Raw genomic sequence first — 22,475 nt, forward strand, 5'->3', positions numbered from 1 at the left:
ACTGTACTATGATTTGGTAGAAAAACTATAATTAATCAAAAATACTATATTTGGCAGCAGAAATACTATATTTAGCACAGACCTTATAAAAAAGCAGAAATAGTATGATTTAGCAGAAATGCAGTATTTAGCACAAATGCTGAAAAGCAGCAGAAATGCTATGAGTTAGCACAATAGTGATAACTTAAATAGAAAAATTGGAAAAGCAAAATGGACAGCTGAACAAATGCTGAACATGCTAAGGGTCCCTCAAATGTAATTGTTAAATGATAAAAAAATGTGTAAAAAAAAGTATAACAGTCACACAATCACAAAGATGGACACATATGGAAACACACAAGCACAGAGACACACACACAGGATCAAATTCAGTCAACCAGTTTAAATATATTGAATTTAAATCATACAATAAGATGCTCCCATAAAAACTCTCTCTCGCCCTCTCTTTCTCTCTCTCTCTGTTACACACACACACACACACACACACACACACACAATCACAAATATGTACACATATGGAAACACATATGCACAGAGAGACACACACAGGACCAAATTCAGAGAGAAATCAAGTTTCAAGGTCAGTCAAGCAGCCTGGGAGCTGCTAAATTTGAATCCACCAATCAGAGAGGCTGTGTACTTTTTCCCGCCAAAACAGGTGCAGCCGTTTTTACACACGCTGCACAGAGAGGCATGATTTTTGCAGTGTATTTCTCATAGTGAGGGGCTAGACTTTGTACAAATACAATGTTTTAGCACAAATACTATGATTTGGCAGAAATTCTATTATTTAGTTGAAATACTATGATTTACCAGAAATACTATTATTTAGTAGAAATACTATGATTTACCAGAAGTACAATGTTTCTGCAAAAATACTATGATTTTGCAGAAATACTATGCCTTAGTAGTAATACTATAACATCACAGATATATGATGATTTTGCAGACATTCTGGTTTTACACAAATACTATAATGTGGCAGTATACTATGTTTTAGCACAAATACTATGATTTGGCACATATACTATATTCAGCACATATACTATAACAAAACAGAAAGTCTACAACTTAGTAGTAATACTATAACATAATAGATATACTATGATTTTGCAGACAGTCTATGTTTTTGCACAACTAGCACAATATGGCAGAAATACTATGATTTGGCACAAGTATTATGATTTAGTACAAATACTCTTATTGGCAGAAATACTATGCCTTAGTAGTAATACTATAACATAACAGATATACTGTGATTTTGCAGACATAGTATGTTTTTGCACAAATACTATGATTTTGCTCAAATACTGTAAAATTGCAGTAATACTATGATTTTAAAGGAATACTATGATTTGGTAGAAATACTATGCCGTAGTAGTAATACTATAACATAACAGATATAATGTGATTTTGCAGACATAGTATGTTTTTGCACGAATAATACGATTTCGCTCAAATACTGTGAAATTGCTTTAATACTATGATTTTAAAGGAATACTATGATTTAGCAGAAATACTATGATTGAGCAGAAGTACTAAGATGTAGTAGAAGTACTTTGATTTAACAGAAATACTATTATGGAGGAGTAATACTTTAACATGGGAGAAATATTGATACAGACACACAAACATACACATACACAGAGCCTAAATTGTACAGGGGCTGTTAAGAGTCTGGGCTTGGTATATCTAGGTCAGTTAAATTGGCTGCACCTGCTGTAATCAGCCCTTACACACACAGACACAGAGAGAGCTATGGGTTTTCTTCAGTGTATTTCTTACATTCAGGATTCCCCTCGAACAAATGGCCATAATTTCCTAACCGTAGGAGCTAGAACAGTCTTTCTGACACCGTTTTGTTCAGAAGAGATGGGGAAATCTAGAGGTCTTCATAATTCAGAGATAAAATACAAATTATTAAAGATATATGACTTGTAATACACTGTAACTGAGTAGAGGCAAAGCAAAACTGCATTGACTTGCCCTCAAACAACGTTTTGTAACTCTAAATCTATATGGAGCATCAAAATCATTCTTTCACTGTAAGAAACAGCAGGCTTTGGTGAACAGTCATGGAAATTTTCAGGTCTCTGTTGAAATCCATCAAAAAGATATGACGAGAGAAAAAAGTTGCTCATTTCCAGAGTTTGAAATCTGAAGAAATCTGAGTGAGGGACAAATTTCCTATCCTCAAACAAGTGTAATTCATGGCCAAACGGTAATAGGTGAGGAAAAAATTCTTGAATTGTGAGCATCAGGGATGTCTGAAGATATATTGGCACAAGCCTCATGTCTCAACTTTGTTTCGTTAAGGAGATATGACGATTTGAAAATGCCTGTCATTAGAGAAATCCAGCGGTGATTTTGAACAAACTCTCCATTGACTCTCTATGGAGAGTTTTCAGACTTTCTGTTGCTCTGAGGAGATTTGCAAAAAATCTATAAGTCCCACAACAATGATAGTGACAAATTCTGAAAGCCAGCAAAAATACCTACGTTTTGATGTATAATTTGTGGGGGTTGAGTGGAAATTGAGCGAGTAGCAAGAAGTTGTTCAAACATGAAGAGAAAATTCAGAATGGATGAGTGTACACTTTGAGTTAATTGCATAGCAACCATAGCAACACATGTATTTTCTGAAAAATCACAATTTTGCAACTGAAAACTTAAAGAGGTATAAGATTAAAACGGTAGAAGATCTGAAAAAGCTGAATCATACAGGAATAGCCCAATAATTTGAGAACATTTTAAAGTTTGAATGGAGTTTCTAGGTGAAAGTATGAGGAAGTAGTTAAGTTTCAAAAACAAGCAAGTTTTAGCAGAATTTCTGAAGATTTCCATTCATTTCAATGGGACAAAAAAAAAGGAAAAAAGTGTAATATTTTAAAAAGTATAATAGTAATAACCACCAAAAGATATAGCCGGAAAGAGCAGAACAGTTTAGAGTTTGAACGGAGAAAATCGGCTGAAAACTGAGGAAGTAGTTAAGGTGCAAAAAACGTACGGAAGCAACTTGAAGAATAAAGAAAGGATAAAGAATAAAGAGAAACAGGAACTCAATAGTGTGGAAGCCCTTTGAGGGCATCCACACAATAAAGAGAAACAGGAACTCAATAGTGTGGATGCCTAAAGCATCCACACAATAAAGAGAAACAGGAACTCAATAGTGTGGATGCTTAATCAGCATCCACACAACTAGAAAAATTTGCATTTCCTGCGAAAATGCAGTGTGGATGCCTTAACGCTGAAGCTGTCTGCTAAAAATAGCTGAAAAAGCTGAAAAGTAGCAAAAAATTGTAATATATTTGGAGAAGCATAAGAACTTAGCAAAAATGTAAAAACTTAGCAGAACTGCAATAATGTAAAGAAAACATAATACTCGGCAGAAATAAAATAACCTAGCAGAACTTAGCAGAAATATTGTAACTTAGCAGAAACATGATAACTTCTCAGAAATACAGAAATTTAGCAAACATGGTACAAGATTACAGAGATACTTTATTTAAACAAAAATACCTAAACACTGCAGAAATACTGTGATTTAGGACAAATACTACAACATAGCAGAAATGCTGTGATTCAGCAAATATACTATTCTATGGCACAAATAGAATGAATATGCTCAAATAATATGATTTTGCTCAAAAACTATGATTTAGCAATAATACTAAGATTTGGCAGAAATACTATGCTAGGGCACAAATACTATAATTAATTACAAGTACAATAACATAGCAGAACTATCAAGATTTGGCGGAAATACTTTTAGTTTTAGCAGTAATACTATGATTTGGTAGAAATACTATAATTACACAGAAATATTATGTTTACCTCAAATCCTATAAAATAGCAGACATAGTATGATAATTAACAGGGGCTGTTAACAGCATGTTTCTAGGTCAGTAAAACAGCTGTGAGCTTCTTAATTTGAATCCACCAATCAGAGAGGCTGTGTGCTTTTTCCCGCCAAAACTGGTGCACCAAGTGCAGGCTTTTACACACACAGCACAGAGAGAGACAGGATTTTTGCAGTCTATTTCTCATAGTCAGGATTCCCCTCAAACAAACAGCCATAAATTCCTAACCGTAGGGGCTAAAACGGTCATTCTTAGACCGTTTTGTTCAGAAGACATGGGGGAATCTTGAAATGTTGACCATTTAAAATACAAATATGAAATATTAAAGATATATGACATAGATGATTGGTTGTCTTAGAAGCCATGAAGGCCCCAATATGCAAATTTGAATGTGCCAGGCCTCAGATATGATTGGCTGGCTGGGAAGCCATGAAGGCAACAATATGCAAATTTGAATGTGCCAGGCCTCAGATATGATTGGTTGTCTTAGAAGCCACGAAGGCCCCAATATGCAAATTTGAATGTGCCAGGCCTCAGATATGATTGGCTGGCTGGGAAGCCATGAAAGCAACAATATGCAAATTTGAATGTGCCAGGCCTCAGATATGATTGGTTGTCTAAGAAGCCATATAAAAAGCAGTAAAACTGTACTATGATTTGGTAGAAAAACTATAATTAAAAATACTATATTTGAAAGAAATACTATTTTTTTTTTAGCAGAAAACTATATTTAGCACAAATCTTATAAAACGGCAGAAATACTATAATTAAACAGAGATACTATATTAAGTACAAATCCTATAAAATAGCAGAAATAGTATGATTTAGCACAAATGCTGTATTTAGCACGAATACTGAAAAGCAGCAGACATGCTATGACTTAGCACAATAGTAATAACTTAAATAGAAAAATTGGAAAAGCAAAATGGACAGCTGAAAAAATCCTGAACATGCTAAGGGTCCCTCAAATGTAATTGTGAAATGAAAAAAAAAATCAGCAAAAAAAAGTATAACAGTCACACAATCACAAATATGTACACATATGGAAACACACATGCACAGAGAGACACACACAGGACCAAATTCAGTCAACCAGTCTAAATATATTGAATTTAAATCACACACACACACACACACACACACACACACACACACACACGGAGAGAAAAGCAAGTTTCTAGGTCAGTCAAGCAGCCTAGGAGCTGCTCAATTTGAATCCACCAATCAGAGAGGCTGTGTACCTTTTCCCGCCAAAACAGGTGCACCTGTTTTTACACAGCAGCACAGAGACATGATTTCTGCAGTCTATTTTTCATAGTCAGGATTCCCCTCAAACAAATGGCTATAATTTCCTAACCGTAGGGGCTAGAACAGTCATTCTTACACCGTTTTGTTCAGAAGAGATGGGGGAATCTTAAAGTATTGACAATTTGTCATTAAAATATGAATTATTAAAGATATTTGACTTCTAATGCACCATAACTTAGTAGAGGCGAAGCGAAAACTGCCTTGACTTGCCCTCAAACAACGCTTTCTAACTCTAAATCTATTTGGAGTATCGATATCATTCTTTCACCGTAAGAGACAGCAGGCTTTGGTGAACAATCCTGGAAATTTTCAGGTCTGTGTGGCAATCCATCAAAAAGATATGACGAGAGAAAAAAGTGCCTCATTTCCAGAGTTTGAAATCTGAAGAAATCTGAGCGAGGGACGAATTTCCTACCCTCAAACAAACCCAATTCATGGCCAAATGGTAATAGGTGAGAAAATAATTCTTGAATTGTGAACGTCAGGAGTGTCTAAAGATATATTGGCACAAGCCTCATGTCTTAACTTTGCTTCGTTCGGGAGATATTACGATTCGAAAATGCCTCTCATTAGAGAAATCCAGCGGTGATTTTGAACAAACTCTCCATTGACTTTCTATGGAGATTTTTCAGACTTTGTGTTAGTCTGAGGAGATTTGCCACAATTCTATAAGTCCCACAACAATGATAGTGACATTTCCTGAAAGCCAGCAATAATACCTACGTTTTGATGTATAATTTGTGGGGGTTGGGTGAAAATCGAGCAAGTAGCAAGAAGTTGTTCGGACATAAAGAGAAGACTGCAAAACCTTCAGTGGCACGCTGAAAGCGAAGTGCATAGCAACCATAACAACCCATGTATTTTGTGAAAAATCACAATTTTGCAACTGAAAACTTAAAGAGGGATAAGATGAAAACGGTAACAGATATGAAAAAGCTGAATCATACAAGAATTGCAGAAAAATTTGTGAACATTTTAAAGTTTGAATGGTTGTTCTAGGTGAACGTATGAGGAAGTAGTTAAGTTTCAAAAACAAGCAAGTTTTAGCAGAATTGCGTAAGTTTCCCATTCATTTCAATGGGACAAATTAAAGGAAAAAAGCATAATATTTTAAAACGTATAATAGTAATAAACACCAAAAGTCATAGCACACATTAGCAGAAATAGCAGAATAGTTTCAAATTTGAAAGGTTAAAAATCGGCTGAAAATTGTGGAAGTAGTTAAGTGCCAAAAAACGTACAAAAAGTGGCAACTGGAATAATAAAGAAGAAATGCCTAAAGCATCCACACAATAATAAAGTATAAAGAATAAAGAGAAACAGGAACTCAATAGTGTGGATGCTTAATCAGCATCCACACAATAATAAAGAATAAAGAGAAACAGGAACTCAATAGTGTGGATGCTTAATCAGCATCCACACAATTACCTTACAAGATGTAGCTGAAGTGGTGGTGAGGTTATCAACGTGCTGTGGGGATAAAGGTTAGTATAGTTCATTAAAACTAAACTAAAGAGTTAAACATTCATGGAGTGTTTAACTTCAAACTTAATAGTCTCAGAGTTCTTACATATGTTTGTGAGATGGTTTAACATGAAATTGAATTAAGTGAGCCAAGGCTGAATTATCTTTTCCCAAACTTTTCAGTAAGGTATTGAGACCTGAAAAACTGGTGGCTCATGTGTTTGAGGTGGATGAAGATGTGGAAAAAGATGAGGTAAGATGACTAATTCCAGACTCGTCTTCACCTGCTTGTTCCCATAGTTTTTTTGTGATCCGCTTCTGCTCCTGTAGGATACAGAGTTTATAAGTGTGACTTTGACCAAACGCTCTTCAAAGAAACTCAAATACAAGGAAGTGTAACAGAGCGCACTTAGCTTTTAATTTATTACTAAACATTGTATTTATTTAGTTTCAGTACTCTTTTACAAGCTAAATGTCTTTACTGCTCTAGATCCACACTGTTTGCAGCATTTAAAGGCACATCTCTTCCCAACAATTATGACACTTTAACAACGATTTCAACTTTGGACCTTAAACAGTGCTGTTGTGCGCCTATTATCTTAATGTGTGTACAGGTTTTTACTATACTGGTGGGGACTAACAGCCCTTGTGGGGACTAAAATCCAGGTCCCCACGGGGTTGAAGGCATCAGTCCGAAAACAAAACATCCACAAAAACACTGGAGCACAGGGAGAAGTTCATAAACAGTTCAGGAGGCCGACCCGGAGGCCAGCAGCACAGAGGTACAAAGCAGTTCAGTTCAGGAGGCCGACCGTGCGAAAAGCAGTGGCGGCAACACAGGCAAAGGAAATCCAGAGGCTGACCGCGCGGAAGGCAGTGGCGAAGACGACAGAGCTGGTCTGGAGGCCGGCTGTGTGGAAGGTGGCGGCAGCGTGGACACAGCGCAGACGGCCGGCCACGCTGAAGGCAGTGGCGGCAACAGAGCAGGTCCGGAGGCAGACCAGGCGGAAGGCAGTGGCGGCGACGACCTTGTTCAGGGGGCCGCCCTCGGCAGCGATGACGTCCAGCTAGAGGCCTGGAAAGTGGCTGGCAAAGGAGAGGTGGTTCAGGCCGAGCTTGATCAGACAGCGGTGTAGCAACCGCAGGACCAGACGAGGCAGGACCAGACGAGGCAGGACCAGACGAGGCAGGACCAGACGAGGCAGGACCAGGTGGTGGCGCTGCAGGTGACGGCATGGAAGTTGCGGGTGGTGACGCTGCAGGCAATGGCGTGGAAGCCCCTGATCGTGGCACAGCAGGCGATGGAGTTGAAGTCGCAGGTGGTGGAACTGCAGGCAACGGTGTAGAAACCGCAAGTGGAGACACAGGAGGTGGCTGAGTGGACTCAGAGCCGTCAGCGGACACAAGGTGCTGAAGCAATTCCTCGGGCCCTCCAGCGATGACGGACGGCTGAACGGGCCCCTCGGACCCTCCAGCGATGACGGACGGCTGAACGGGCCCCTCGGACCCTCCAGCGATGACGGACGGCTGAACGGGCCCCTCGGACCCTCCTGCGGAGACGGACGGCTGAACGGGCCCCTCGGACCCTCAGCGGTGGCCGACACAGAACCAACAGGCACAGAGACCTCTGGCAGAGACTGATCAGAACCAGCAGGTGACACTGGAGACTGAGCTAGCGGCTGCTGCTGAGCCGGGCAGAACATCCTCCAGTGGGCCGGGCAGCCAAGCAGTTGTGGCTGGGTGAAGGTGTAGCGTATTGATGATGAAATTCCGTACGAGCGGGTGAAGTGCATCCAGTAGTCAGGGGAGCCTGGAAATTAATCGCTGTAGCCTTGTTTCCACAGCACAGCATGTTGGCTGGTTCGTGCTGTCACGGCTAGCAGGGCAAGCCGTGTGAGTTTTAATAGAGAACCCAAGATGCAGGCAGCTTCAGATGCGAGTGAGCTTTATTAATAAGGATGCACACACAAACCAGAATGTAGCAGGCACAAAACAAAACCTAAGAGAACTTAAACTGGGAAAACTAACAAAACTAACCTGAAACCAGAACAGAGACACATGGAGACTCGGGGAAGCAACACAGACGAACCAGCAACAGGCAGCAGAACACACAGGGCTTAAATACTCACAGGAGTTATCATGGGATGGGAGACAGGAGGGGAACACACCTGGGAGAAATCAGGGCTGACGAGACACAGACGTAAAGCTGAGAACACTCGCATGAGACAGAGACCTTCAGAATAAAACAGGAAACTCACAGACACAGAACCAGACAAGACACTGAACTTAACAGACAGATTCACGAGCAGACAGTGTGACACCATGGACAGACAGAGGGAACACAGAGAAGTGGGAGCAGGTAGGCACAGAACAGAAACCTGACAAATGGCAAACCTTAACAAAAGACATAACCAGAATAAGCAACAACATAGAATAATATAAGGAAACACAAAACACTGAGTCGTCAGACTCAGGACCATGACAAAATGTGGTTTTAGTGTCAGGGTTACAATTGGGTTATGGTTAGGTTTAGGGTAAGGGTTAGAGTTAGGCATTCATTTTTGATGGTTATGTCAATGAGATATCCCCACAAGGATAGCAACACCAGACGAATGTTTTATTTTCCCCTTAATCTCCTCCTCCAGGACACAGCCTCTCTGAGATCTCAGAAAGGAGGAGTGTCTAAGCATGGCTGGCTTTTTAAAGGCAACGTCAACGGTGCAATCACTGTTACAATGCGGGTGAGTACAGCAGACTGAAAATGACAGAAATTTACATTTTCTTTCTTTATATATACAGTCCTGATTAGAAGTTTAAGACCACTTGAAAAATGACAAAAATTAATATTTTGAATGGTTGGATATAGTAGAGCTTCAACATGCAACAAGCAGAAATGGAAGTGAGACAAAACATTTTTTGAGCATGCACTTTATTGAAAACAAGGTTGAGGTGGGACGCAGTAAAACGGTCATTTGGAATTTCTTAAATGATCCTGAGGGTTAAGGAACAAAAACGTCAAGTGGAAGATCAAAAAAAATTTTGTCTTAAGATCCAGCCATGATGTTTTTGTATATAAAAAAAATCATATTTTATATATATCAAAGCACTTTAAATTGTAAGGAAGACCCTACATAATACAAATATAACAGAGAAAACCCCAACAATCATATGAGCCCCTCTGAGCAAGCGCTTTGGTGACAGTGGGAAGGAAAAACTCCCTTTTACCAGGAAGAAACGTCCAGCAGGCTCAGCAAGGGACAGCTATCTGCAGCGACCAGTTGGGGTCCGGGGAGGAAGAAAGGACAAAGACGTGTTGTGGAAGAGAGCCAGAGATGAATAATAAGTAATGATCCAATGCAGAGAGGTGTATAGTCACACAGTGCGTGAGAAAAGCGACTGAAGAAAAAAATACTCAGTGCATAATGACGGTTCAGTAACCCTACCGAACTACTTTTCCCTGCAGCATTTTCCCTGTGAACATATGGAACTCAGATTAGTCTTTGTGTAGGATAGCTCAAAACTTTTCATACTTTTTCAGTTTACCCACAAGCTTTCCCATGCTCTCTCTCCGTTCTGTAGTATTTTTAGAGAAAACGAGTCCATTAGGAATGTTAACATTCTTTATTGTCATCATAGTCCTTCAAGAGGAGGTACTTCCATCTGGCTCAGCTGGGGGATGGGTCTTACAACCTCAACTTCTACAAGGATGAGAACACCTCCAAAGATCCCAAAGGAACCATCTTCCTTGACTCATGCATGGGAGTTGTTCAGGTAATGGTGAGCTGTGGTGGTGGTAGTGATGGTGGTTAAACTGAATGCAGCAAAAAGAAAGTTAGCATTCTGTTAGCTGTCCACTGGAAACAAAAAGATTAAAACCACTTTTACAGAAGCTGTGTTGGTGTTTCTTCTCTTTTAGAACAGTAAAGTGCGTCGATTTGCCTTTGAGTTGAAGATGCAGGATAAGAGCACATTTCTGCTGGCTGCAGACAGTGAAGCAGAGATGGAGGAGTGGATCACTACTCTCAACAAGATTCTCCACAGCAGCTTTGAACAGGCCATGCAGGAGAAAAAAAATGGCGATCTGAATGATGGTATGTATTTTTAACACTTTGTCTGAATTATTTATATGTTTTATTGTCTGCCTGCCTTGTGTTTGTAATTGCATTTGTTTTCATCTGATTATATTTTTTGAAGCTTGCTGCACCTGTGGGATTCTTCGATTTGTCTACACCCCCGGGAGTAGCTCAAATGTACTTCTTTAACTTTATAACCCATGTTTTTACTTCCTTTCAGTTATCCTTCTGAATACAAGAGACCAATGCATTACTATGTTTTATGCAGCAGCCACAGCTAACAGACCTTATGTTGATCTCTCCAGCAGATGAGGAACATGGAAAAACAGAACTTTCCACTGGAGATTTTCAAGAAACCTTTCAGGTATCTTGTTAGTCCATCAGAAATAATATTAATGGTTGGCATCTCAAATTGGTCATTTAACAAGCATGTACAGTACCAGTCCTCATACTGTGGATGTATACTGAATTTTTGATGTTTGAGAGATCACTTGGAGCCTGTCTGTATTGTAACTATGGCCTGGCCATGAGGCCAGCTGTTTCAAGGATCCAGGCCCCCACATTTTCCTCTTTGTGCTTACCAAGGAAACATCCAATATAATGTGCTAGATCTCTAAAAATGGGATTTAGCAGTCTGGGATCAAACACTTGGGACTCTAGCACTTGTGACACTATAGCATATGCTATGAGCTCCTCTTTATGGGTGCTGGTGCTGCCTGCCCTTTTGTTGAGTCACGGTGGGGGCCCTGGGCACTGATGGAGATCTTCCTGAATGTTTGGGGATCGGTACGCAGGTGTTTACTGCTTTTTGATCTTCGCTTTTGGTTGTAGCCACTTGGTGTTTCTGGGCTGACTTTAATCTCAGAATTCTGAGATCTGTAGGGATTTCTTTGCTTTAGTTTTTATGTGAACAACAACATAGTGGGAGCTACCCAGACTGCATTGTGATTCCCGATTCAGATGGAGATAGAGCTCTTCTCCGATACACTGAAACACAACTTCAAATAAATCCTAATGGTTTGCTAACACAGAAGGTAAAGCAGTTTTACATTAAGTAATGTCTTAGCATTGCCTTTACAGGTTTTTGCATTGCCCCTAATTCAAAAGCACTGTGTTGTTAGGTACTGTATATGCTGTATAAAATTTATTTAGCCAATCTCAGTTAAATTAAAAATCTTTTGGAAGGATAAATGATCAGAATCAGAATCGGAATACTTTAATAATCACTAAGGAATTGGGTATGATATTCGTTACGATGATAGTTCCCTTTCAAAAGACGATATAATGGGGAAGTAGATGCAGAACATTGCCTCACTGTGCATTTAGTGATATTTCACTAAGAGTCTGCAATATTGGTGAGAAAACTACAACAACCCTCTATGACAAAGCACTTGGTAATAGTAAGAAGGAAAATCCAAAACTGGACCCAAGGCAAGCTTGGGAGCGAAGCAAAAGAGAAAAGACATACAGTATCAAGAGAATACTCAACTGATGCCACATCTTCAAGATCTCCAGATGTCTAAAATGGACAACATAATTTATTTGTTACTACTTTATAATTGGGAATGCATTCTTATTTTGCTTTGTTTTTCACAGACTGCCAGAGATATTGAATCTAAGATGAGAAGTGAAGCTCGCCTCAAGCTGTTCACTCTGGACCCTGACACTCAGGTATTGTCTGATTTCTCAGTAGCATCGCTGTGACTGATATTTTTGTTGTGGCAGCAGATAATTTAAGCCTTCTGACAGCAACTCTTATTTCCACAGAAACTAGACTTTTCTGCCATTGAGCCTAATGTGCAACAGTTTGAAGAGAAGTTTGGGAAAAGAGTCCTGGTCAGCTGTCATGACCTGTTGTTTAACCTGCAGGGCTGTGTTGCTGAGAATGAAGAAAGGCCAACAACTAATGTATGTATCAGTGAAAACCCAGCAGTCAAATGCAGCTGCTGGATGTGCCTGTATTTGCACACAAACTTTCAGCTTAACAGACAAATATCCTTTGGCAAATGAGGGTGAGGTTTAAATCACTTAAGAAGATCACAGACAATTCAGATGACCCACTTGGCTGTCCCCCATCAAAATCCGCGGTGTTCGCTACCATGGAAACCAGCTTTGGCCTCCTACCATGCATTAGCACCAGTCTGAGGCTGGTTTCCTGTCGTCACTCCAAGGTCTCTGTCTCTGACTCTAACACTCAACGCTCAGCTGGGACAATACAGCTATTAGCTCTTGAGCTGCTCTGAATGCACGCACACACACACAAATGGCGTTGTGTAATGGAAAAGCTTGGTGGAAAGAGTGAAAGGGAAGATAAATTACCTCAATGGTACATTTAGTCTTAATGGAAAATCAGAAGTGCATTAGGAATGACTATCCCTTAAATTGCAGCTTTCTTTTTACTTTTTTCTTACTCTGCGTCTCTGTCTCAAAACATTTTCCTTCCTGTCCTCTATTGTCAAAGGTGGAGCCGTTCTATGTGATCCTGTCCCTCTTTGACGTCCAGAACAACAGAAAGATCTCGGCCAACTTCCATGTGGATCTCAACCACCCTTTGGTTCGACAGATGACATCCGGTCATGGTAGTGGACCCAACCAGCAAATCAGTGGCAGCAGTAATGATAGTGTTTTGGAACACAGGTTAGCTAGTGGGCTCCCAGAGGGGGCTGTCCGGTATCCCAAACAGGGTATATTCTCAGTCACCTGCCCCCATCCAGAAATCTTCCTAGTGGCCAGGATTGAGAAGGTCCTACAGGGAGGGATCGCCCATTGCACTGAACCCTACATGAAGAGCTCCGACTCTGCTAAGGTACATTTATATGAAGATGAGGATATGAAGTGTATTTTTCTTGTCTTATGCTGGTAATTGCCAAAATATATCCCTTGTTTTCTTGTGTAGATGGCTCAAAAGGTGCTAAAGAATGCCAGGACAGCTTGCGGCCGACTGGGGCAGTACAGGATGCCATTTGGCTGGGCTGCAAGGTATAAAGCCACCTTATACTTAAACCATCTATTTACCTATTCAATTCAGTATTAGATGATAGTCTTGATCTCAGGTTGCAGAAACCGTCGCTCAGTGAGATTCTGGTGTATATAATACCATCAAAGACAGTCCCTGGTGCTGATCTAAATGTGTGATGAGAGCGGGCTTATAACAAACAACTGCTCTCCCCTCGTGCTATGCCTTCATGGGTTGGAAATAGGAGACGATAAGTAGTCTGGTTTCTTTAAAAAATGTAATCCAGCTATGAGTTTATACATATTTTATGTATAACATTAATGGTAGGTGGAGGTTTTTTGTTTTGTTTTTTTGTTTTGGGGATTTGTGGATTTTGTTAACTTTGACTTGACTTGCTAGTGTAATGATGTTCCTGTTTCTAATGTTGCTAATGAGTTGTTGTAGTTGAGGAAAATAGGGAGTTATAGTTGAAATACAGCATCCAAACCAGGTGAAAAGTGTGACTAAAGGAAAGACTTTCTATAGGAACACACGTTATTAAACCAGTATTGTGGAACTTAGATGTGCTCATCAGTAATTTCACTTATTTTTATTTTTTGTGTGTGTCTATCTCCCCAGGCCTGTGTTTAAAGATGCATCAGGCACTTTAGACAAAAGTGCACGATTCTCAGCTCTTTACAGACAGGACAGCAGCAAGCTGTCAGATGAGGACATGTTCAAACTGCTTACCGACTTCAGAAAGTACGTTCTTTCTCTTCTCTAGTCACTTGTTTCTCTGTAACATGTTTTGATACAGTTTTGCAACAAATTCTTTGTTTCTTTGTTCCCAACAGACCAGAGAAAATGGCTAAGCTCCCTGTGCTCTTAGGGAACTTGGATGTAACAATTGACAGTGTGCCCCCAGATCTAACCAGTAAAATCTTCAAATTTATAACATAACTTCTAAGTATCTATTTACAGTTATCAAATTGTATCCACAAGGATTCTGACTATCATTCCTTCCCGTAGATTGTGTCACTTCCTCCTACATCCCTGTGGGGAACTTTGAAGGAAACGGGCAAAGCAGTGCTCTTCTGGAGGTGGAGGAGTTTGTGCCCTGTATTGCTAAGTGTTCCCAACCATTCACCATCTATAAAAACCACCTTTATGTCTATCCAAAACACCTCAAGTACGATGGGCAGAAATGCTTTGCTAAGGTACCCACAACAAGGCTGCATCAAAATAACTGATAATACAAGATACCTTTGATTTTGAGCTGTTGGTCGATGCATGACCCTCACAAACACTGCTTCATCTTTTAAAGAGAAACTTCTAAGACAAATCATTTTAGGAAATAAATGGTTTTGTTTGGCAGATATTCTGTTTAGCCTATGAAACTAACTGGGATCTCTTTCAAGCTCTTCCAGTCAAGCTGCAGAGCTGGATAGTTATCATAATGCACAGCAGCTGCTTCTGATTAGTGCATCAATACAAGATTGTTACATTTACTTTCACTAAGTCAGCTCCATACAGGAAACCGACCGATCTTCTTTCCCTTGCGCCTTCTTACTCTCTTTTAATTTATTGCGAGCTCTCAGATCTTTACAGATTTCTCCCTCCTTTTATTGTAACAAGCGGGTAAGTCTATTTCACAGTCTGAAATAGACTCAGAGAGGCAAAGTAGGAAAAGTATTTGCTGGTAAATTGCTTCTATGTGACCTGGGATATCGTGGAAATGTGTCTTACTTTTCTCTTATGTTCTATCTGTTTTTTCTTCCCTCTTCAGGCAAGAAATATTGCTGTTTGCACTGAATTTAAGGATTCTGATGAGGATGAAGCCCAGCCACTGAAGGTGCATTTACATGCTATATAGCATACTTCCAAGGCAGAACATAAAACTACAAGATGTAACAGAGGCATATACTTAGGTCACTTTATTTAGACACCCGGCAAGCTCTAAACAAGAAGACAAAAGACATTTACTCAAGGGTTCACGGGTGCACTTTAGACAAATTAACTAATTGATGTCCTCTCCAAGAGAAGGTACTTTAATTTCCCAAAATAGATATTAGCTAATTGCATTGCACAAGCCTTGCACAGATATTATCACATTTGGCTATTTAAACAATTACTAAGCAGATCTCAAAATGTTCTCTTGCAACACTTATGTAATAATAATAATAATAATAATAATAATAATAATAATAATAATAATAATCATCATCATAATTAATAATAGTATGGCTTTGAAGCCTTTGTTCTTTGACTTGGTGTTGAATGTTAGGTCTTAACTTAAGTCTGCTTTGTATTGACTACAGACTAGTTTGTTTTGACTTGGGTTTCTTTGCCTTGACTTAGAATTAATCTTAGGGCTTTGTGATCTTGACTTTGGATTGTTCATCTTGACAGCTCAAACTAGCTGATAAACCAACAACCACAACATATTAAACCACACGATGAGCATGACAAGATATCCGCCTGTCCTCACATGATTTCTTGCTCCTACTTTTTGAACCTACTGCAGTGCATCTATGGCTGTCCTGGAGGGCCTCTATTTACTAAGCAGGCATATGCAGCAGTCCTCCACCATCAGCAGAACCCTGAGTTTTATGACGAGGTATTTCTCTGCTCATGTTATTCACAATCAGAGTTTAATAGATACAATGGCTTAATAGGGCAGCATGTCATATCAAGAGGGTCCTGAGTTTGCCTCCACCATCAGAGTGGAATTTGGTTCCTGGGTACTCCGGCTTCCTTCTACAGTCCAAAGACATGCAATTAGTAGGGTTTGGTTAATTGGTGATACTGTTGCCCATAGGTGTGGATGCGAGTGTGAATGATTGTCTGTCTGTATCTGTTGTCCTGTGACAAACTGGTGACCTACCCTGTGGTAGCTGGGATTGAGTTCAGTCCCTCCCACGACCCTGATATGGATAAGTGGAAGAGAGTAAATGGATGGATTAAAAATGGCTACAAACTACCAGCAGAGAGTCAGATATGTTGCATGATTAAACGATTTTTTCTCAAACCTTTTTGTTTTTGAAATAACAAAATACTTCTCATTGCCTCTCATGTTGCTTGAGCAAATTTGAACTCTACAACTGCAAAGCTTCTTCGGTATTAGCAAACCATGTTTTTGTCCTCTCTCTAGATAAAGATAGAGCTGCCTACTCAACTGCATGAGAAGCATCACCTTCTCTTCACCTTCTATCATGTGAGCTGTGACAGCAACAGCAAGAAGAAAGATGTGGTGGAAACTCCAGGTGGGCCATTAGTTTAAGTCACATCAACCCTCAGTGAATACGAAGCTGTTTGTGTGTGTAGCAGTTTGATTCAGATACACAGTGATTTAATATTCAAAACTTAATCCTTATGCTGCCTCTATTCCAGTAGTGGTGCTATGTTAATGGTGCTGTTTTTTTAACCCTCAGTTGGCCAAGTATGGCTGCCTCTACTAAAGGATGGCAGAGTTATCACGAATGAACAACAACTTCCTGTGGCTGCCAATCTACCTGCTGGGTACCTCAGCTCCCAGGATGGTGTGAACAAGGTAAAAGACAACAACAACAAAACAACAAAAATGAACTTTTATTTTTTTGTAGGTAGTATGGTGTAGACTATAGATAGGTAGTGGACTAGCCTGCCACATAATTCTTTCATAATTCTATGATTCAGCACTCTGTAGGTTGACAAGTCTCATTTCCATCAAACAGCGTGGCATCCTTTCATCCTTTCATTTCTGGTGTCTTGTTTATTTTATATATTTTGTTTGTATTTTCCTAAAGTTAAACATAGAGCTAATTTTAGTATCAAGCAAGACAACCAAGACAGATCTGTTAAACATATCCTTATTTGACAACTAAGTGTTATTTACCTCTAGCAAGGTAAGGCCGTAAATCAAGCAGCATATGTAGACAGGAATTAACCTGCTGGGAAATGGTGAAAGGACAAAGTGGGAAACCCAGGCTTCTATTCAGAATAATAAAGTGGTGAATTTAGCAAGTTGAAACCCAAACATCTGCAATCAGAGGTTATACAGTAGCTATCCATCTTGCTTGAGATAGATATTGATTGATGTAGATTGATATATGATATATGTATACTGATAGCATGGGTGCTTGCCATGGAGGAACAATAATAATTAAGGCTTATTGTCAGTTGATCTGTTAATTTGTGATAAACGTTATTATGTTATAAATCAGTATATGCAAAAAGAACATCACTGTGTTTATTTGTTGTACTGCAGTTTATACTTAATATCTAGTGCAGTAAATAGTTGTGTACTTGTTGCAGCACTCTGGGTTGGAGATCAAATGGGTGGATGGAGGAAAACCCCTTTTCAAAGTCTCAACTCATCTTGTATCCACAGTTAACACTCAGGTGTGTACACAAATAGCACATATATCCATGATATGCAGTTAATGTTAGCTGCCTACTCACAACAGTTTTATAGAATAAAAAAAAATCTAAACATCTATATGACATGTTTCTATTAGGATCAGCACTTGCATAACTTCTTTCACCACTGCGAAAGCATGGAGATGTCAGAACAAGCTTCGGAGGGAGAGCTTGTTAAATACCTGAAGGTATTCAGAGCTCCATTTACTTCTAATACCCTGAGGAAAATGGAACACACACTGTTGAACAATCTTTTCATCTAGCATTTAAGGGATCATGACAGGAAGAGTCCACAGTTATTGACTTTTTTCTTCTTACTTCCCTCTTAAAGAGTCTCCATGCAATGGAAGGTCACGTGATGGTAAACTTTCTGCCCACCATTCTCAACCAGCTATTCTGTGTCCTGACCAGAACCACACATGAGGATGTGGCTGTAAATGTGACCAGGCAAGAGACACACACACGCACGCACGCACGCACACACACACACACACACACACACACACACACACATCTGGTTTGCTATCTTCGTGGGGACCTCCCATTGAGATAATGCTTTCCCTAGCCGCTAACCCTAACCATCAAAAATGAATGGGGACCTGGATTTTGGTCCCCATGAGGACTGTTGGTCCCCACCAGTATAGTACATTTCAGATTTTGGTCCCCACCAAGATAGGAAAAACCTGTATACACACACACACACACCACACACACACACGCGCGCGCACACACACACACACACGCACACATACACATCCAAATACATGGAACGCCTGCCTTTCAGCACCACTTTTGAACTGTGTTTTGTTTTTATTTCATTATCTTTGTAGGGTGATGGTTCATGTGGTAGCACAGTGCCATGAAGAGGGACTTGAGCATTACCTCAGATCGTATGTCAAGGTGCTTATTGTCTTATGAATTTTATCACAATGATGATATTCACTGTTTCAGAGTCTGACACCCCCCGCCCCCTTCTCTGCACCCAGTTTGTGTTGAAGCCAGAACCCTATTCTTTCACCAATGTAAAAACTGTTCATGAGGAGCTGGCAAAAGCCATGACAGCCATTCTCAAACCATCAACAGACTTCCTGACTAGCAACAAGCTTCTAAAGGTAATTCATCTGTCAAAAGGCAATCAGCAGAAGCTAATTAAAGGAGACTTATAAAGAAAAATAAAATAATATTTTTAAACTAATCCACAAATCTTTGTAAAATAATTAGTTTTTCAATTTACCTGTAAAAAAATAAATTAAAATTAAATTAAACAACATAAATAGGTAATACATGATAGTAGATCTACAAACATTATATTCTGTTGTTATGAGTTCTCCAAAATTTACATCTGTTACTGAAATTTGAGAAAATAAATGAATAAATTCTTGTTGACATATTTATGATGTCATTTTTTTCTAGTTCCATGCAACATTCACTTTCAAAATAATTCACATTTTGTAAATTCATCGTATTTCTTTCTTTCACTGACACTGTGTTCTGGGTTGCAGCACTCCTGGTACTTCTTTGAAGGTCTGGTGAAATCCATGGCTCATTATCTGATAGAGCACGGGAAGGTTAAGGTAGATCTGTTGTTAAAACTTTTTGTCCTTAAGCCATTTTCTTACAAACGTGACTCCTCCAACTCTTTTCTTTTTCTTCTTTTCCCATCCTATGTCCAGGTCTCCAGGAACCAGCGCTTTTCTGCATCCTACTACCATGCAGTAGAGACTCTGGTCAATATGCTCATGCCACACATCACCCAGAAATATAAGGACAATCTCGATGCAGCTCGCAATGCCAACCACAGCCTGGCAGTTTTCATTAAGGTTGCCACCAGCTGATTATTTTAGTTTATATATTATATTTATGTAGAAATATAGAAATATATCTCAAATTTTCTTTGTTTTGAGGTTAAACATTAAAACATTTTAGTACTTATTGTTTACTACTTATTGTTTATAAAAAGACTGAAATGATAAGTTAATTCAACTTCAGAAAACTAAGTGGACTTTTTTTTTATGCGTCTTCGCTCATTATATTTGTTCCCTTTTCCACACAGCGCTGCTTCACCTTCATGAACAGAGGCTTTGTATTTAAGCAGATCAACAACTACATGAACTGCTTTGTTCCTGGAGACCCCAAGGTTAGCAGGCATATTGTCTCTAAAGATTTGATACAGGTTGTTGAAGTTAATATAAAACCCTAAAATGTACATTCTCTTATGGTTCTTATAGACCTTATATGAATTCAAGTTTGAGTTCCTGCGGGAGGTCTGCAACCACGAGCACTATGTACCTTTAAATCTGCCCATGCCTTTTTGGAAAGGGAGAATACAGAGGTTCCAGGGTAAGAAAAAACCCACAGTTTGCACTGACTTCATCTGTACATTGCACCTTTTTTTTTTCTCTTGCCTTGTCCTGCTAATAAATGCCTGCTACAGATCTCCAGCTGGACTACTTGCTGACTGATGACTTCTGTCGAAACCACTTCCTGGTGGGACTGCTGCTCAGGGAGGTGAGTGGTGCACTTCAGGAGTCCAGAGAGATTCGTCAGATTGCCATCCAGGTGCTCAAGGGACTGATGATCAAACACACGTTTGATGACCGCTATGCTTCCAAAGTAAGTTCTGCAGCTCTTGGCCATTATCCTTCTCTTTGGCCATCTGCTGCATTTCCATAAAAGTACGTGTTAGATGTAGTTTAACCAGTGTGGTACACAATAATTTTTCAATTTGACAGCTTTAAATGATTTAACTCAAGGTTTGTTGTTGCAGAGCCAGCAGGCCAGACTTGCAACTCTCTACCTCCCTCTGTTTGGCCTGCTTCAGGAAAATGTTTATAGGCTTGACATCAAAGAGTCGTTGCCTCTCGACAATCGTAATGTAAATGTAAGCCTGACACCTAGTGGTTGTAAACTGAATGGTAGCTTGCATCTGTAATGCACGCCTCAGTTCTGCAGTTTCTCTCTTTATTGTTTTTAAGTAAGAACTAGAGCACTTCACAATAGTAATTTTAGTTTCTGTCCCAGAACCCACGAGAGGACTCTCCGGTACAGACCTCTATGGTGACTCCTCAGAAACCTGGCAGCTGCATAGAGAATGCTCTCCACAAAGATGTGTTTGGGGTCATCTCTGGAACAGGTGTTTCCCTTCTTCTCTGTCTTATAAGGACATTACTGAGTAATAAAAATGTGTCAAATTTAAATAATTTCAAATAAATAAAATAAAATAAAAATTGTAAATAATTTTCTAATATCATTTAAAATGAATAAACTGTATCTTTAATCATAGTTTACTGATCTTGCACCAAGATCACAAATGAAAAATGTGTTTTTGTGGTTTTACTTTTGGTGAAAACCTTTTTCTTACGGTCCCTTTGCAGCCTCTCCTCAAAGTTCCAGTACCAATGCCAGCTCAGTTCACCATGCAGACTCCAGAGGCTCTCTGGTCTCTACCGACTCTGGGAACAGCCTGCTGGACAAGAGCAGTGACAGGACCAATTCTCTGGAAAAGGTAGGTCACCACTTGTGACATGGCAGTTCCTTAGGCACATTTGTTGTTGTTTCTTCTTGATGAAATAAAGATGAGTCAGTGGCATAGAGGAATGTTAACATCACTCTTAAAAAGTCAGACTAACATAATTGGGATCGGGATTGATAATAAGGGTTGATTGATAAGGAGAATAAAATATTTACTGGTAGTGGAAATTCTGGCCTTATTTGAACTTTGAAAATATATAGTCTGCAACATAGAAAACATTTCTCAAGGTTAACAAAAACATAAGTGTTTGAGAACTACTCAGGTAGACTAGATTAAACCTGGACATATAATATTAAAATTGCCCCACCTCCCAGAAATATCCAGAGACGGGGAAATAAAAGCCTTGTTTCATGACACAGACTACATTACTCTGTTGGAGTCATAATAGTAACAAAGCAAAAGCAGCATCTGTAAGATTCAAGGTCTCTTGAGATGTATCTTTATTTTCTATTATTTTCATACCCACACCCTCCTCCCACCAGTGCTCCATCACATCCCAACTCCACCAAAAGGAGAGATCTACCAGGAGGCATTCTATCAATGTGCTCCCTTTCTCTTTTGAACCCGAACACCAAATCGCACCTCATCTTAATCATGCAACCAAGCGGGTCACCATGGACTTCTCTCTCCTCACTGTTCCCCTGCCTGACCTACTGCAGAACAATGACAGTGATTATAACAAGGCAGCTCCAGCCCAGAGGGTGGATGCAAATCATGAGGAAAACTTAACTTCACAAGTATTCTGTTTGACATGTGTGACCCCTTCAGAGTGTTTTTCATATTACAGTCTTGCAAATTTGGGATTTGTAAGATTGGCAGACCTTGTTGCTTTTTCACTTCTTTTCTTCTATGCTTTTTAAACCTGGAGTTGTTGTTACTGTCTGCAGCAGTACACAGGTTTTTAA

The 22,475-nt window shown here is 39.6% G+C and overlaps 1 protein-coding gene across 9 annotated transcripts in view; it reads left to right on the forward strand.

Moving 5' to 3' along the window:
* LOC134621062 (dedicator of cytokinesis protein 9-like) overlaps positions 1–22,475 on the forward strand; it is a 124,574-nt gene that overhangs the window by 89,954 nt on the left and 12,145 nt on the right. For 7 of the 9 annotated variants that reach the window (XM_063467472.1, XM_063467477.1, XM_063467475.1 and 4 more), the window contains exons 5-33: positions 6,816–6,885; positions 9,278–9,373; positions 10,269–10,403; positions 10,549–10,723; positions 11,011–11,069; positions 12,302–12,376; positions 12,473–12,613; positions 13,167–13,511; positions 13,602–13,684; positions 14,280–14,402; positions 14,495–14,574; positions 14,670–14,857; positions 15,427–15,492; positions 16,165–16,257; positions 16,792–16,903; positions 17,072–17,190; positions 17,934–18,020; positions 18,137–18,226; positions 18,370–18,485; positions 18,869–18,938; positions 19,025–19,150; positions 19,541–19,612; positions 19,712–19,858; positions 20,092–20,175; positions 20,267–20,378; positions 20,473–20,651; positions 20,806–20,919; positions 21,060–21,171; positions 21,413–21,543. In XM_063467472.1, coding sequence (XP_063323542.1) covers positions 6,816–6,885; positions 9,278–9,373; positions 10,269–10,403; positions 10,549–10,723; positions 11,011–11,069; positions 12,302–12,376; positions 12,473–12,613; positions 13,167–13,511; positions 13,602–13,684; positions 14,280–14,402; positions 14,495–14,574; positions 14,670–14,857; positions 15,427–15,492; positions 16,165–16,257; positions 16,792–16,903; positions 17,072–17,190; positions 17,934–18,020; positions 18,137–18,226; positions 18,370–18,485; positions 18,869–18,938; positions 19,025–19,150; positions 19,541–19,612; positions 19,712–19,858; positions 20,092–20,175; positions 20,267–20,378; positions 20,473–20,651; positions 20,806–20,919; positions 21,060–21,171; positions 21,413–21,543 — 3,400 coding nt within the window. The remainder of the gene's footprint in view (positions 1–6,815; positions 6,886–9,277; positions 9,374–10,268; positions 10,404–10,548; positions 10,724–11,010; positions 11,070–12,301; positions 12,377–12,472; positions 12,614–13,166; positions 13,512–13,601; positions 13,685–14,279; positions 14,403–14,494; positions 14,575–14,669; positions 14,858–15,426; positions 15,493–16,164; positions 16,258–16,791; positions 16,904–17,071; positions 17,191–17,933; positions 18,021–18,136; positions 18,227–18,369; positions 18,486–18,868; positions 18,939–19,024; positions 19,151–19,540; positions 19,613–19,711; positions 19,859–20,091; positions 20,176–20,266; positions 20,379–20,472; positions 20,652–20,805; positions 20,920–21,059; positions 21,172–21,412; positions 21,544–22,475) is intronic. The other 2 variants (XM_063467470.1, XM_063467474.1) reach the window with 2 other exon arrangements.

The sequence above is a fragment of the Pelmatolapia mariae genome, linkage group LG23 (assembly GCF_036321145.2).
Source record: "Pelmatolapia mariae isolate MD_Pm_ZW linkage group LG23, Pm_UMD_F_2, whole genome shotgun sequence".
NCBI classification, from domain to species: domain Eukaryota; kingdom Metazoa; phylum Chordata; class Actinopteri; order Cichliformes; family Cichlidae; genus Pelmatolapia; species Pelmatolapia mariae.